Here is a 17785-nt window from a genome sequence, read left to right on the forward strand (position 1 = left end):
GAGCATCACTGGGTATGACCCAAAAAGCAAAGAAAATTATTATGGTTTTAGATAATCTGTTGTTGGTTTTCCTTTGAAGTGTCTGAGACACAGCAGTGTTCTGGAGTGTGCAGTTAATCATAGTGAGGGTGACTAACAGATGCATGACTGGCCTCATGATTTGTATTTCATTTAGCAGGTCAGAAATATTGCATTTCAAACAAATTTTCGAATTATATTGCTGTTGCTGATTGGGATTCACACTTTGAGATTCTCTTGGATAAATCCTGGTCAAGTGAAACTATTGCTTTCTTAATTCAACCATTTCTAGGTTTATACATTTCTGTGTATAAACCTGGTCCTGTCACTGTCCTCCTGCTGTTCTTCGATTTGAGCAGGCCCACTAACGTCTCCATTGTGACACTTGTTACTGTGTTTGGCATATCGAATACATCACGGGTAGCTTCCCAGTCTTTGCTGTGTGGGCGAGATACTCTCGTTATCTTGTCGGGCTCTCCTAGAGGGGCAGAGGAATCGAACCTGGGTCGGCCAGGTTGGCCGCACACAAGGCAAATGCCCTACCAGCTGTGCTATAAACCTGGTACTGGGGAAATATCTGGAATCTTCCACAAATCCCCCTAGATAACATTCTTGAGCATCATATTAACCCCCCTCCACACACACGCACAATATTCTTCACTTATTTTCTGAAATCCTACAACATTTCCATGCTCCTTAGTTTTAATTTTTTATCCAGACACCATGATTTATATAGTTGTTGGTAATAGTTTCAAGATTATAATATTTTTATATAAATCCCACCCACCATCAGTGTCATATTTAGTATGTTATTTCTGCAAATACTTCTTTTACATTATTCATTAATAATAAAATACAAATATTATCAACAAATTAAAATATTATCTTCCCAAATAACTTTTTTATTTTAACACATATCAAACGTCTAGGCTAAAACGTTACTATTTTTAGGTGATATTTTAGGCACATCAGGCTTTAGGGGAATAGTTTGATTCTCAGACAAATTTTATATAGAATGCTGCAAAAAGCAAAAGCAACCCTGTAGCTCCCTCACCCAGTCTTCTAGCAAATAACCCAGTTATAGGATAGTGTCAGTATTCATTTTATGGTTGCTTAATAACTCCTGGGTGTCCAAATGTCCTTTCAAATGAATGTTATTGTAGATACCCAGAAGTAAAATTGCTTGGTCATATGGTAGCTCAATTTGTATTTTATTTGGAAATCTCCATACTATTTTCCACAGGCATTGAACCAGATAACATTCCTTCCTATTAGCAGTGGATGAGAGTTCTTTTTTCCCCACATCCCTGCCAATACTGATTATTTTCAGTATTTTTGATAATGTGCCATTTTCACTGGTGTAAGAATACCAAACTTAAAAATGTGCTTGTCAAGAAGGTAGGCTGGGTGTGGGGGTGATGTGTGGAGGGGGAGGGAACCTGGGGACACTGTTGGAGGGAATCTGACACTGGTGGTGGTGCTTGTATTGGAACAAAGTTTGCCTAAAACTCATCTATGAATAGCTTTGCAACTCATGGTATCTTAACAAAAAAATAATAACAGATGGATAGATGGATAGATTAAATAGCTTCCTATGTGCTCGTGTTGAAATTTAGTGTCAAGCATGACTATATAACTTGTTAGTTATAAAACCATATTATTCCTATTTCATAGGAATTTCTAATAGAAATGTTCTGCTTCATTCAATAATATAAAGACACATCCTTACTCTCTTAAAAATAATTTCTTTGTGGGAGTGGGATTCTATGGATTCAGCCATAGAACACATATCTCATGTGTGTGAGGCCCTGGATTCAATTATTAGCATAGAAAAATATCTCTATTTAACTCTTGTCTTCTGTTCTATGAACATGCTAAGTGAAATGTCTGTTTCTGTCAAATAAAAAATTACCTTCAGCACAAAATGAGATCATCTTGTTGATGACACAATCGGTGAACCAATAAAGCATCAAATATTGTAAACTGTGGTGGCTTTCAGTAGAGTTATATCTAAGCAAAACCTTTACGGAGGCCTTTGTCCCTTCTCGAGTGTGATAGTGAGACACTGTCTTAGCACCATGAGTCTATATTTACATACTCATAATGTACAGAGTGATAAAGCAATGACTATCTCACCAAAAAAAAGTGCCTGGAAATGTTTCATTCTTGCTTACAAAATTACTTTGTCAAACTATTTAAATAACATTTAGTAAACTGCTCCTTAGGGGAGCTCAGTATGATATCCTGGTGGTTTGAAAGAATAAGGAGCTACCAAATCTCAACACTCCCTTCTATCTCAGTAACTATAGCAGCTATCTGATAAAAGAGATTAAGTTTATCCTAAATAAATAATAAACCATTTAAATGTCTGAGGATTAAACTGATTCTGTTTAATCAGATGTTTGAGAAACACAAGATAGAAGCTCAGGGATAAATATGATGTTAAAAATCCCCTGATTTTCCATTCACAATTTTCAAAACCCTTAGAGGCACTGTTGAAACCCTTCTATTTTAAGATAATGGTGCTTAAAAGCCATCACACATACAAAAACATAAAAACAAAGCAAAACAAAAACAAACAAACAAAATAAAAGTCATCACAGTATGGAGTAATGTCTGAGTTCTTCCCTCCATCTTCACCATAGTACTCGATGGCTCCACCACAAAAAGGGTTTTGCTCAGGTTCCAAACTGCCCTTCTTACCCACACCTAGGTGAACAACAGTTCCTGTTATACTAAGGATCTCTGAATTTGCTAGCTCTCCTCTATGCTAACCATCCTAATTCAGCCATCAGATTAATCTCCAATCTACCTTTTCTGCTTCCATTTTTGTCCCTCTTCAATCTATTCCCAATTCGCAGAACAGTTACCTTAAAAACAAATATCTGATCATGCCCCTCTTTTCCTTGAATTCCTTAGTGGTTTCTTATACCTGTATCCTTAAACATCACCTCTCATCTGGTTTCCTACCATCTCACTATTTGTTCCTTTATGGTCCACTTGTTACTTTCTCTTTCTTTTTTAAAAATTCCTTTGTTTTCTTTCCACATTTTGTTTTATTGAAGCTCTGTAATTTGTCTACACCAATGCGGTAGACAAAGTTATTCATTGTTGAATTTTAGGCATACAGTATCGCAGTATTGATCCCATCACCAGTGTCAACTTCTGTTCTGATGATACAACATGATATGCCTTGGTCTGGCTTTTGCTCTATGAATGGAATGTTCTTTCCTCACTCCTAAAGACCTGTCCCTTCTCCCTTCTCCTTAGGTTCAGAGTTACTTCTGCAGAGAGCTTCCTGTGAAGGGTGTCTGAAGCAGGTGATCCAAGTTTCTTGCTCATATATCCCCTACTTCCTCAGAGCTAGCTCCAGAATTAGAGTTACCACATTTATTTTCCTTCTGTGTGTACATGTTTACTGATTAGCATAGAAGCCTCATTGGAAGCAGTGAGATCAGTGTTTGTCCTGATCTCTGCTACAGTCACGTCTCTGGCATATGGACTGGCACGGATGACTCAGTGCAAGTCCATTAAAGTGAACACTGAACAAGTGAAACTTACAGTTTGCTCAGCTGATACACATAGCTGGATTCTATTTGAAGAAATTTTGGGCTCAAGTGTGTGCCAGTTAGTAAAGGTGACTGAGGAGCCATTAGCCCATTCAAAGGAAACTGGAATTTTACTGCTGCTCAAACCAATCCATGTTTCAGAGGCATTTTCTGTAAGAGAAAAATGTATATTACATATAGGAAAACTAGCATCAAGACTCACAAATGAATTTCAGAACAGAGCAGCTTGCTACAGAGATGTCTCCGGACCATACGTCAGGCTTATTTTACTGGGGGCCTCAGATGGGAGCAGGTATTGTCCTTCTGACTGCTAAAAATGAACAAACATAAACCTCCAGAACTCAATCACTGCCACCCTCATAGCTATCTTCACAGGGTCGTCCTGAGCTCCCCACACAAAAGAATGAATCCGCTGAAAAACCCAGGTGTGCTGGACCAGTGTCTGAAAACTCCAGGCTTCAAGGGCCAGCATGGGTCACCCCTTCCCATTTCCCAGCCCTTCCGGGGTCCTGGTTATCATGGCCACAAACTGCCTTCAAGTGCCATATAAGCGCATTAATGGCCATGATCCAGAGACTCACAAATAAATCTTGGAATAGAGTATCTCACTTCAAAGATGTCTTTGAACCCCAGTTATTTAAAATTTTAGAATTCCAGGAGTGCGCTGCCTCTTTTGCTACCATGTGACATCACAAACTATTTTTTTTTACTTCTTTGTTGAATCACTGAGATACTTTTACAGACATATTATTCATAACATATTATTCAAAATAATAATGTGGTGGGAAGATGTAATGGTGGTGGGAATGGTGCTGAAAGATTGAATGTAATCAATTATTGTGAATAACTTTATGAAAATAAAATTTAAAAAAAAAACCCTAGAATCTGCCAAGAAAATAATGGACAGGGTTGATTACCAAAACACACCACCTTGGTGTGATTTCGTCTTTATTTTTTCATACAATAAAACGGTTTTAAGTCTTATTATAAAATATCTGCTCAAATTGTTTTGTTTTTATACTATCTGGATCTACTTGATACTTACTCCTAAGGGAGACAGTGTGAACTAAAGCCAATGCATTGTCTGTTTTTCGTTGTTGTTTTTGTTTTGAGGCCCTGAGCATTGCTCAGGGCTCACTCCTCCCTCTGTGTTCAAGGAAGACTCCTGGTGGGGTTTAGGGGACCATATAGGGTGCTGGGGATCTAAACCAGGTCAGCTGCATGAAATGCACGCACCCTACCCACTGCACTATTGCTCCAAACATTAAGCCAATGCTGTAGGCAAAGTTTAAGCAAGCTGCATTTCTGGATGAATAATTAGTTCCAGTAGATGTAAAGTAGATCTTAAAAGTCTGGTTTTCCTTTAGCATAGTGTATGCAAAATAGACTACTGAGAGAGGAAAAGGTTGTTTTCTTGTTTTGTTTTGTTTTAAGACCAAACAATTAAGCTTCCAATGATAGTCTAACTTTAGAAATTCATCCCCAACCCTCCCATCATGACTCCCTATAAAAAGAGGAGCAGAAACATTTAGAACATTAACATGGGAGCAATAGGGTTGCTGGAAGAGTAAATATAGTTTGACAGTTCATCCAGGAGAAAAAGACTCCACCAGGATGAGCAGGATGTTTAAATGCTCCTACTGAGTTAGAGAGAGTCACAGGATTCTTTTAACCCCAAATGCAAAAGGTGAGGGAAAGTGATGGAGAAGACTTTTTGTTTTCACTCTAACAAATACTTTAGTGGGGGCTATAGGGTTTAAAACAATTATAAAATGATAATAATAGTATTTATTTTTTATGAAGGATAGAGTATATTTGTAATTATTGTAAGTCAGTGATACAATATTTTCCATCGGCACTGTTAAATATATGATAGAGGCAGAAGCAATGTACTATTAGAAGCAATGCCTAAAACTGGATGGAAGTATAGGAGTTTGGAACTACTAAACATGACACATGAATTTAACCTACTAAACCATGGGATAGAAGGAGAGCGTCAATTGGCTAGAGCATGTGCTTTGCCTTGGGAGCCTGAGTATGATTTTTGGAACAACTTGGTGTCCTGAACACTATCAGGAACAAATTTCATCAATTTGGGGCTGTAATGCTATAGTAGAGCACATGCCTTGCATGTGCAGGGCTCCCTATAAGAAAGGGGGGAAAAAATAAAGAATAAGAAAATAACCCACTGAAACATTGCACCCGAGACAGGGAAAAGGATCAAAAATCTGGAGCCTGTGCTTTGCATGCAAGAACTCTGGGTTTGATCTCCAAGTACAGGCAAGTGTATGGACAAAGACATTCCCATTTTTTAATGGGCTAAAGTCATTTGGTTCTATTTCTCTAAAGAATTTCCCTTACCAGTTGAATTTTATAACTACATCACACTACTGCTATCTAGTGACCATAAATCTAAATTACAGGTTAACCTTTTGTAGAAGTTTCAGAAAATGAAAGATCTTTGCACATTAAAAAATATATTTATAGTACATATGTGAGATTTTACAAAGTTCCTGAATATGTTATGTAAAAAACTGATAATTTTTTTATCTTTGTAAAATTCTTTGGAAGCTTCAGGTACATGTGCCATAATCACCTTTAAATAGCCTAATTATTTTCAACTCCACTAATATATACTTACTACATTATACTTTAAAAATCAAAGACATTTGATACTTACCTTCTCCAAGGAGGGTTATGAGAAACTCGACCTCTGCTAATGAAGTTACTTCTATTAAAATACTACCATTGGACTGGCAAGAATGCAAAGCTTCATTCCAGGTTTTTTCTTCTTTCTGAAGCTTATAGCAATTACGATTGTGGGGATTCCAGCCAGGCTCACATTGGGTAGCATGATACTTCCAAATATCTTTATCTTTTTTAAAACAGCATTAACAACAACAGAAAACCAAAGTTATTTCCATAAGTATTTTAACAAGACCTAGTACCCTTCATATAAATAGTAATGATTAAAAGTTTTGAAATCGAGAAACATGTGACATATAAGTCTATTTCAGAATTCCAGATCTTTAGAGTTGAGAAACAGATGATCTATAATCTTGTTCTATGATCTAATAAATCTTAGCACTTCAGTCTCTAGGCAAGATATTCAAGGCCTAAAAAGACTAGGAGTTGGTAAGGTCATACAACACAATTAGAGAGTCAGGGTTTATTGTGTCTGACAATTAGGTTTTTGGAGGAAGATTGTCCTCTCATGTAGTAGTCAGGAACATTTCTTAACAATTCTTGGAATTCCAAGAATATCCAACCTGGCAGGATAGTTCAATTCAGGAATCTAAGACGGCAAGATTCTTGGGTCTTCTTTGCAGTGCCTTGGAACACTGAGGCCACCATAATGGTGTTTGAGAACTTCCAGAGTTACATTTAAAGAATTCTTGAGGAGCATGTGGTGCTGGAATTTAAAATCAGGTCCTGGTATGTGCAAAGCATGTGTCCCTGATTGCTGAATCCTTTCTCTCCCCTGCCCAACAATCAGGTTTTTAAATTGTAGTTTCAATGCCTGACATTCATCTTTTTTATTGTATGGGCTGGAGCGATAGCACAGCGGCTAGAGCATTTGCCTTGCATGTGGCCCACCCAGGTTCAATTCCTCCACCCCTCTTGAAGAGCCTGGTAAGCTACCAAGAGTATCCCGCTCACATGACAGGGCCTGGCAAGCTCCCTGTGACATATTCGATGCATCAAAAACAGTAACAACAAGTCTCACAATTTGTTGTGAGACATTACTGGTGCCTTCTGGAGCAAATCGATGAATAGTGCAGTGCTATTGTATGTACTTCAAGATATCCATCTCAAATAACAGTGTTAGCGACATGACTAGGTACCAAGCCAGGCTGCTGTGCACAGGAAGGTACCTGTTTCAGAGGTCTGGTAAACCCAGGTAACTTGACCTTACTGTCCACTTTCCCCACAGTTTTAGTTTCTGTTCTTACATTTAAAATCACTAAAAGAGAGTCAACCATAAAACCCAAGACACCCTATGCTGAAATCAAATAATAGCAGAATCTTAGGTCTGTGCTTGCCCTTTCTATCTGAGATGTTGCTATATGCCCTGGGTGTGTGTGTACCCTGTGAGGCTTGTGAGTGATAAACCCTGTCTTATTCTAAAATTCCCAGATAGATATGCTGAGGTGAAACTCACAATAATAACAAGAACACAAAATTTAATTCAGCCACACGTTGGCCCTAAAAGAGGGAAATGTCTATGAACTGGGGCCCAGTCGAGTGCCCCAGACATTGCTATTAAGAAACTGAGATGAATAAAACACAGAGCTAGATATAGAATTTAGCTGTTAGAGTTTTTAAAATATTTTATAGTATTGTGAATTTCAATTTAAATTATATTAAAAGAGTTTTATGTACAATAGGTCATCACATCTGTGGATTCGTGTAATCCCTGAGGTTGAACAAACTTCAGATGGAAACACCCATTCTGTAGTTTGGCCTTTGATGGCTGCATTTGTACTGAACATGTAAAGATAATTTTTCTTATAATTATGCCTTTCACAATGTAGCATGACAACTCCTTAGATAGCAGTTACATTGCATCAGCAATTTAAAGCAATTTAGAGTTGATTTAAAGCATATGGGAGACACTTGCATTCCAATATTCATTGCAGAACTATTCACAATAGCCAAAACCTGAAAACATACCAAATGTCTAAAAACAAATGACTGAATAAAGAAATTAGGCTATACATACACAATGGAATACTAGTTAACTATAAAGAGAAATAATGCAATTTACTGCTGCATGGATCGATTCTGGAGAGTATTATGCTGAGGGAAGTAAGAAACAGAATGTTTATGATCTCTCTCATAATATGTGGGATGTACGTAAAATTACTAAGAGAATAAAAATGGTCAAAAGCAACAGAACTTGAAAACTATTCTATAAAATGAAGCTTACCAAGAGCAAGGGATAAGGGCTGGCCAGTAGGGAGCCCTGGGAAAAGGGTGGAAGAAGCAGATACTTGGTCAAGCGGTGTAGGCATATTATATGCATGAAATCCCATCATGAACAGTATTATAAGTCATAATATCTCAAATGTAAAAAGAAGTGTATGGGAAACCGTGCATAGGTTATATATAAATACATTGCCATTTTTGTTTGTTTTGGGTCACACCCATCTGTGTTCAGGATTTACTCCTGGCTCTGTACTCTGGGATCATTTCTGGCAGGACTTGCAGAACCATATGGGATGCTGGTGATTGAACCTGGGTCAAGCATCCTACCGTGGTACTATCTCTTCAACCTATATTTTTATTATTTAAAGGAAATTTAGGGGACTGACCCAGGTTCGATCCCTGGCATCCCATATGATCCCCTGAGTACCTAGGAGTGATTCCTGAGGGTTGAGCCAGAAGTAACCCAGAGTATTGCCGGATATGGCCCCAAACCAAAAAATAAAATAAAATAAAATAAAAATGAAATAAATTTATATCTTACTGACTTGATTCCTCAAAGGAATTAGAGGTAGTGCCTGGTAAGAGAATACTCAATAAAACAGTTCAAAACCAAATTTAAGAGTCTATTGTAAATGGGGAGATGGAGAGTTAGTACAGTGGTAGGGTGCTTATCTTGCACAGAGTTGATCCAAATTTGATCCCTGGCATCCTGTATGGTCCCTATGCACCATAAGGAGTAATTTCTGAGTGCAGAGGCAGGAGTAGCCCCTGAGCACCACTGGGTGTGACCAAAAGCCAAAAACAAACAAAAAAGAATCTATTAGAAATGGAACCTATTGGAAATAGTTTCATCTGACAGTAGGCCAACTTTAAAAGACAAAAGGCACATGAAAAAATTCTCTATATCTCTAATAATCAGGGAGATGCAAATCAAAACAACAATGAGATATCATCTCACACCACAGAGTCTGGCACACATCAAAAAGAACAAGAGCAACCAGTACTGGCTCGGATGTGGGGAGAAAGGGACTCTCCTTCATTGTTGGTGGGAATGCCAACTGGTCCAGCCATTTTGGAAAATAATATGGGAATTCCTCAAAAAGCTAGAAATTGAGCTTCTGTATAATCCAGCAATAACATTTCTGGGAATATAGCCCAGAGATTCCAAAAACACACATCAGAAATGCCATGTGCATATCTGTGTTCATTGTAACACTACTTACAATGGCCAGAATCTGGAAACAACCTCAATGCCCAAGAGCAGATGACTGGGTATAGAAACTATGGTACATCTACACAATGGAATGCTGTGCAACTGTTAGGAAAAATTAAGTTATTAAAATTGCTTATAAATGGATGGACATGGAGAGTATCATGCTGAGTGAAATGAGTCAGAAGGAGAGGGATAGACAGAACTATTGGATTCATTTGCGGGATATACAGACTCATACGATTAGACTAATACCCAAAGGACAGTAGAAATAAGGTCCAGAAGAATTGGTTCACAGTTGGAAATTGCCTCAAGTCTGGAGGAGAAGGCAGTTGGATAGAGTCGGGACCACTGTGACAAAGATAGTTGGAAATGGTCGCTCTGGTTAATAACTGTGCACTGAAAGTGGGTGAGGGAGCAAGCACAATAATCTCTCAATATCTGTATTGCAAACCGTAGAGCTCAAAAGGAGATACAGAGAGAGAGAAAGAGAGAGAGAGAGTGAGAGAGAGAGAGAAAGAAAGAAAGAAAGAAAGAAAGAAAGAAAGAAAGAAAGGAAGGAAGAAAAGAGAGCTTACCTGCCACAGATACAGGCTGCTGGGGGGAGGGTGGCTGGAGGGAAACTAGGGACATTGGTGGTGGGAAATTTACACTGGAGAGGGATGGGTGTTAGAACACTATATGATAAAAAAAACGACAGCTTTGCAACTCTATCTCATGGAGATTCAATTAAATAAAGTTTTTTTTTTTAAAAAAGACAGAGCAACATATGAACTCATTAAACACTATCGTAAGTCTTGAGAGATTTAATATAACGTCATTTGATGTATTTGTGACTCTGAAGATCTTGGTATGTGGAGGGGTTGAAACCAAACCCCTTCATATAACCAAGAAGGAGTGTGTGGGTATCTAGAGGAAGATAATTTAGTCACAGTTAAAAAGGGTCTGAAATTCTGGCTCCTTCCTCTGGAGCAGAGATTTCATATGGAGGGTCGGCAGTGTCTGAGACTCTTATCTGAGCTGGTATGGACTCTGGCTGCCAGGATGCTTTGGCATTGTTGCTGGCAGTGCTGTGCACACCATGCTTGGGCTCTTCTTTCCAGAGCTTGTCACTATCCTATGTGATATCCACCCTATGTGCCGGTATTTTTACTTTGCTTTATTATCTGCTCCGTGGTGCCTCACTCTAAGAGCTCACTGAGTGAAAACTTCACTGTTATTGGGTATAACATCCTCTCTTCAAAATTGCTTCTAGAATGCTGACAGCACATAGAATCATAGTTACAATGTTAGACCATTTAGCTATCATCCACCATGGTGATTTTCAATCTAAGGATAAAAGTCACAGAACCCTTTTAAAAATTGAAATCTTAGCCAGAGAGTTAGGGTAAGGACTGCTCCAGTTTTCATTGCTGGCACCACATTTGGACCTCTGAGCACCTCCAGGCATGATTCCTGAACACAGAGCCAGGAGTCAGCCCTGAGCACAGCTGGGTGTGGTCCCAAAACATGAAACCAAAACCAAACCAACCCTCCCCCCCAAAAAAAATTACCACAAAGATGGAATCTTAAACTTTGTTCTAAAGATAAAAGGATTAAAGTAGAACTTCTCTGACAAGCAAAGACAGAGTCCGGCAAGAAACTTGAATTCCTGGAAATATAGCTTGAGGATTTTGAACTAGACCATCAAAAAAATGGTTGAACTTGAAGCAACAGTATATGATTCAAACAAACTTGGTTTAACTATCTTCTGGCCTCAATTACTAAATAAGGCAAATAAACAAAAGAGAAAAGGAGAAAGATGGCAAAAACAGTGCAGGAAGGTTCAGAGAAAAACAGGAAGAAGGAAAAAAATGAAGGAAGATGTAAGAAGGGAAGAAGAGGGGGGAGGGAGAGAAAGAGAGAGAAGGACAATAACGACAGTACTAGCAACAGTGCATTCTAGAATTAATTAGCACTGCACTGTAGCACTGTCCTCCCGTTGTTCAGCAATTTGCTCGAGCGGTCCCAGTAATGTCTCCATTGTGAGACTTGTTGTTACTGTGTTTGGCATATTGAATTAATCTTTACATAAATGGCAAGGCCATAGAGACAGGCAGGGAAGGGAGGGGGTGTTGGAGGAAAAATGGGGACAATTGGTGGTAGAAATGTGCACTGGTGGAGGGATGAGTGTTTGAATATTATATGACTGAACCCTGACCACGAACAGCTTTGTAACTGTGTATCTCACATTGATTCAAAAAAAAAAAAGGAAGAAAAATGGAAAGGTGCTTTATTTTGCCTCACCCCCTATCTACAACACCCTTAGGCCTAGGTACTTAAAAATATTAAATTTAATGACTAATTGGAAGGGATAATATTTTTACATCATAATGTAGCTTATTATTTTAAATAGAAAGTTGTTTCTAATTAAGATGGTAATGATTCTTTTAAGGCGTTATTTTTAATCTCAATTCTGACTTAAGACATTAATAACCACAGACATTAAGAAGTAATAGATCTTAGAAACAAATAATTAAACTTCAGGTACAAGATTATAATTAGGTATTTAGTTTTTAGTTCTACCAGAGGTTTTTGGGTTTTGTGGACTTGTTTTTTATTTTGGGGAATTATTTCTTATTTTTGGTGGTTCTCAGAGCATACTCCTGGCTCTCGGCTCAGGTATCACTCATGGTGGGGCTGAGGGGACCATATAGGGTGTCAGGGATTAAACCTGAGTGGCTGCATGCAGGGCAAGCTCCCTACTCCTTGTACTATAGCTCCAGCCTCATTACTAAAGATTTTGAATGTGACTATATTATAGAATTCTGACCAAGTTATAGATAATACCCAAGAAGCATTAGGGAGGCAATCCAGGGTTATTATGAATGTGGATTTGAGCTGGCTGATGTCAAAATGGGTTAAGCCTTAAACAAAGTTTATAAAGAAATTACTAAGGCTACATATACAAATATTATATCTCAGGAAACATTTTTCATATAACATTCACAATAGTTGCAACATAGCACTATAGCACTGTCGTCCCATTGTTCATCAATTTGCTTGAGTGGGCACCAGTAACGTCTCCACTGTGAGACTTGTTGTTACTGTTTTTGGCATATTGAATATGTCATGAGGAGCTTGCCAGGCTCTACCATGTGGGAGGATACACTCAGTAACTTGCTGGGCTCTCTGAGAGGGACGAAGGAATTGAACCTGAATCGGCCACATACAAAGCAAACACCCTACCCACTGTGCTATCACTGAGTGTGACCCCAAAAAAGGGAAAAAACCCACAAAAAAACAAAAAACAAAAAACAACCAACCCTGAGAACTAACCGAATTAAGGGAGAACAAGTCTAGAGATGAGGGAACCTGAGTTCAATTCCATCAACGGCATGCTTCCAAGCACTATTAAGAATAGCCCAAGTAGTCCAAGCAATGCTGGTATGACTTCCATGTAAATTAAGCTATAGTCTTATTTATTAAGTCTAAAGAATTAAAGGGGATAGAGGTAAAAAACAGTTACTATAAAGTAATTTGATATGCAAAATTAAGTGTCCTCTTCCTAAATGCCCAACATAATTTTGAAGTATTCAATAATATCCTAGAACATATTTTAAAGCTATTATACCAAACAATTCTAGTCTCAAAGCAATCCCAAACTTTGGGTTGCAACATATACATATTTGATACACGGTCACAGTCCTCCCGTTGTTCATTGATTTGCTCAAGCGGGCCCAGTAACGTCTCCATCATGAGACTTGTTGTTACTGTGTTTGGCATATCAAATATGTCACGGGGAGCTTGCCAGGCTCTCCGAGAGGGGTGGAGGAATCAAACTCGGGTCAGCCATGTTGGCCGCTTGTAAGGCAAACGCCCTACCCCTGTACTATCGCTCCAGCCCAGTGATTAATTCCATTTGTTCTAAGTTCCACGTAGATGCTTACTAATTGTTTCTGTAGTCCCATTCCATTACTGCTCAAGCAACCAAATTGCTCACTTGTTCTGTTCTTGGTCTAGCTTTGTGATTTATGGACTATTCATCTTTGCTCAGCTCCTAGAACGGACCACTCAGAGTTCCTTCTTCTAGTTTCCCACTTTGCCTCTATTTTCCTACATTCACTTTAGGATGAAAGTTATATTACTAGTAAGAGATATAAGGTGTAAGGGAATATCAATGAAGCAGGAATGTTATAAAGCTATTTCTAATGATACTTGATTTCTAGAGTAAACATAAAGAAAACTCAAGCTCACAGTAGAAAAAGGAGTTAATGTTTTTCTAATGCATGATTTCTAAACTGTACATTTTTCTAGGGAGAAAATATTTTTTATGCTTAAGTGATTTTACTTTAATTTTTAGTAAAATTTTAAATTCATTTGTTAAATTCATGGTGACTTTGGAATAACAGGTATTATTTGGTAATATTTACATTTATTCATATAAATATAAAAACAGCTTTAGCTAAGTTTGATATGAATTAATAGCCAAAAATAATTGAGTACAGTGAGTATATTTAAAGGACAAGTAGGTAATTCACAAAAACCACTTAAAATAAAAGCACTTACCAGACACTTCATGATCAGTGTGGTTTAGAAATTTTTTACATACATAAGGCAAGGTGGACTCACAATCCCGACTTCTCCAAGCATTTGGCAGAAATGAACTAAATGTTCCACAGTGATATTCAAAAAATGGCTCAAAATTTACTTCTGAAAAATACAATATGTGTGCATTTAATGTTCGAAGCAAAAGTGACTACTTTAAAGAGAGTCCTGGGGAGTTCTAATATTTAGGAAACTGCCCTTCTCTGGCACACAAAGTCACTGTCACTGTCATCCCATTATTCATCGATTTGCTCGAGCGGGCACCAGTAATGTCTGCATTCGTTCTAGCCCTGAGATTTTAGCAGCCACTCCTAACTCATTCTTCCCAATAGTGCCATATTGGAGGCTCTTTCAGGGTCAGTGGAATGAGACACATCATTGTTACTGTTTTTGGCATATCTAATACACCATGGGAGCTTGCCAGGCTCTGTCGTGCAGGGGCATACATAGTAAATTCTAGAATATGCCACATGATTTTGCAACTAAAGCATGACCAAGATATGATTCTGCAGAGATATCAATGGCAGATTTTATTGTTTTAGAACAGAGATATATTTTTCAATTTATTGCTCTTTTTAAAACAAGTGACTTGAGATGTGGGAGATAGTTCAAGACGTTGAGCACAGGCTTAGCAAGGACAAAGCTCTGACTTTGATACTCTGTATCATAGCCCATCCCTGCCCCTGCAGAATCACATGGCTCAGTGCAGGTGGCCCTGGAAACTGTCAGGTGTGGCCCCTATGATAAAATAAATTAATAGTAATAAAAAAACTAATCAGGATACTGACTCTGACCCAATCCTCCTAAAATTTTGCTTAATTAGTTAACTTTTTTGGTTTCCATTCTTTTCTATAAAATATTCCATACAGCACTTCAGAAGGCTTTTAAAATGTTTTTTTTTTCAACCACCTTTAAAATAGCAAGGCTGGAGGCTGGAGGGATTGTACAATAGGCAGGGCATTTGCCTGACATACAGCTGAGCTGGGTTCATCCCCATATCGTGTCCTGAACACCAGATCCCTGAGCATAGAATCAGGAATAAGCCCAGAGACAAGTGTAGTTCCCAAACCAATACAGACAGAAAGACAGACAGACAGACAGACACACACACACATTAACATTGGGAAAATACTGTTCTTTATGTCTGTGGAATGTTATTACTTGCTAAAGGTGAGTAAACTGGAGTACCTGGGTTCCAGTTCAGATAGCTGAGAGCTGTCCCATCCGACCACTGCCAGCCAGCATTTTCATCGAGCTGATTCAGACCTGTCCACACTTCCACTGTTTCATTGCCCAAGTGCTCTAAATGTAGAGAAAATACTGTTACAACCCTTCAGAAAAGCAGTCACTACTTTAAAAAGTTTTAAAATGTATTTCTCTCCAATCCAGAGAACCCACTTTTACAAAATTAGAAACAATTGAGGAAAGTGTAAAGGTATGTGAAGGAATGGTTTGTATCAAGAACAAAAGATAGAGGCAAACTAAGTAATTTTATTTCTCTTTGTGTTATAGTGAAGGTTAGATTAAAAAGAAACTTGCTGCTATGTTGTACCATTTAACTGTTAAAAATAATGATGTAGAGCTAGTTCTATAGACATGGTTAGATCTTCAATGTCAGTAAATGAAATTAGCCTATTACTAAGCTGTGTGCAAGCTGTTGTTAAATGGTTAACACACACTGAGTATTTGTTGTGTGGGTTAGGCACCTTTCTAAGCCTTCACCTACACAGTGCAATGTAGGAATTATTTCATTTGGTGGAGAGGGAAACTGAAGCAAAGAGGCTCAGTTACTTGTCTGGGTAGCCCAACTAGAAAGGTCAGATTGAACCCAGGAAGGCAGCGTTTTGGTCCCTGGCCCTAACCACTGCATCAATCCCCTCTGGTTTTTATTTGATTCCCCTTTCACAAAAACTATGTAAATAAGCATGCATTTACATGGTGTACATCCTTCCCAGAAAACACAGAAGTGTCTGAACTGTGAAATTCCTGAGAGCTCTGTGTGTGTGTGTGTGTGTGTGTTTTCTGTTTTGCATGCTTAGAATTTCTAAATTATTCTAGAATAAGCATACTGCAGGTAAAATAAAATGAGAAGTGTCAGAAACTATTGTTTGATTTCATGCAATACCAACCAGTGCTCAGGCCTTTCTCCTGGCTCTGTGCTTCAGGATCAGTTCATGTAGGGAACTGTATCAGGTACTGAGATATACATGGGTCAGCCATGTATAAGATAAGCACCTTGCCTGCAGCACTATCTCTCTGGTCCCCTTAAAAAGTGTCAGGAAATTCAATGCAAGTAATTTTTAATGAAAGTGGCTGATTTTGAGACACTTCAAGTTTTTTCTAAAATTTTTAAAAAGCTTATGTATCTTTATACAAACATTTAATCTATAAAAGAGAAATAAGAGGAGATTTTTGGTGCTAGGCGAAACACAAGATCCAACTTGTTAGCAAAAGTCGTTTGATAATACTGTTTATCTGTTAGTGAACAAGTGTGTGCTTCTCTCTTCCAACTAGATTTTAAGGTCTTTAATACTTATCAGAAGGTCTACTATACACTTGGCACACAGGGAGTAATAAATAATATTTTACTTCTTTGTTTACCAATGGAAGTTTAATAGCTAAATATCTTCAGAAGATCATAAATCCAAATCTACTTTCTAAAGCAGTAAACACTCTCTGTCTCTTACTGGTATTTCAGCTTCTCTTTTCCAAAAGGGAGAAAAAGAGAAAGGTGGGTGCACAAATGAGATTCCCTAGGACTAGGGTTAAAATTCTTGGCATGTATGGAACATACTGACAAAAGAAAAGTAACATCCAAGGAAATTCTTTTTTTTCCAGAATATATCTCTGCATGTATGAGCATAACTATCAGAAATGGTTATTTTGTCTTCATCAATATGCATATTATGTACCTACTTACTCCGTAAAAAATTTTCTTCAGTATCATCTGCAATACTTAGTAATGTTCCTCCTTGCATCTGACATGAAGAATGTGCCTCACTCCAGGTGAGAGATGAAAACAGGTTGAACTGGTAGCAGATGTGTGAATTGACATCCTTTTTCCAAACAGTGTCACAAAATACCTCTACAGAAGCTGGAAGGAAAGTTCATGAAAATATTAACCACGATTTTATTCTATCTATACATCAATTTACTTCTAACATGCATTTGATAGCAATGTTTTTAACGTGTTTGTATCCTTGATATGTTCTCTATGATAATTTCCAAATTATTATCCCATAGCTCTTTTAAGGTTAAAAGAAATTCAAGAAATTATCAATAAAGAAGCTCTGATACTTTCTGGGAAAACAATAGAAATAATTTTAAGAAATAACAATAGAAGTAAAACTTTTGTGAAAATAACATTGATTGCCTGGAAAAGCAAGTAGAATATTATTTTGAAAAATATTTGAATTAAAAAATGTTAAGATAGGTGCAAATGTTTAAACATGCTATTCCTGTGATACCAAAA

General features: G+C 37.8%; 1 protein-coding gene across 1 annotated transcript in view; it reads right to left on the reverse strand.

Moving 5' to 3' along the window:
• PLA2R1 (phospholipase A2 receptor 1) overlaps window positions 1-17785 on the reverse strand; it is a 153907-nt gene that overhangs the window by 87310 nt on the left and 48812 nt on the right. The window contains exons 6-10 of the mRNA XM_056110442.1: window positions 17234-17407; window positions 15502-15615; window positions 14275-14418; window positions 6268-6462; window positions 3580-3737 (exon numbers count right to left, since the gene is read on the reverse strand). Of these exons, the coding sequence (XP_055966417.1) occupies window positions 3580-3737; window positions 6268-6462; window positions 14275-14418; window positions 15502-15615; window positions 17234-17407 (785 nt within the window). The remainder of the gene's footprint in view (window positions 1-3579; window positions 3738-6267; window positions 6463-14274; window positions 14419-15501; window positions 15616-17233; window positions 17408-17785) is intronic.

The sequence above is a fragment of the Sorex fumeus genome, unplaced genomic scaffold (genome assembly GCF_029834395.1).
Source record: "Sorex fumeus unplaced genomic scaffold, SorFum_2.1 ptg000009l, whole genome shotgun sequence".
NCBI classification, from domain to species: Eukaryota; Metazoa; Chordata; class Mammalia; order Eulipotyphla; family Soricidae; genus Sorex; species Sorex fumeus.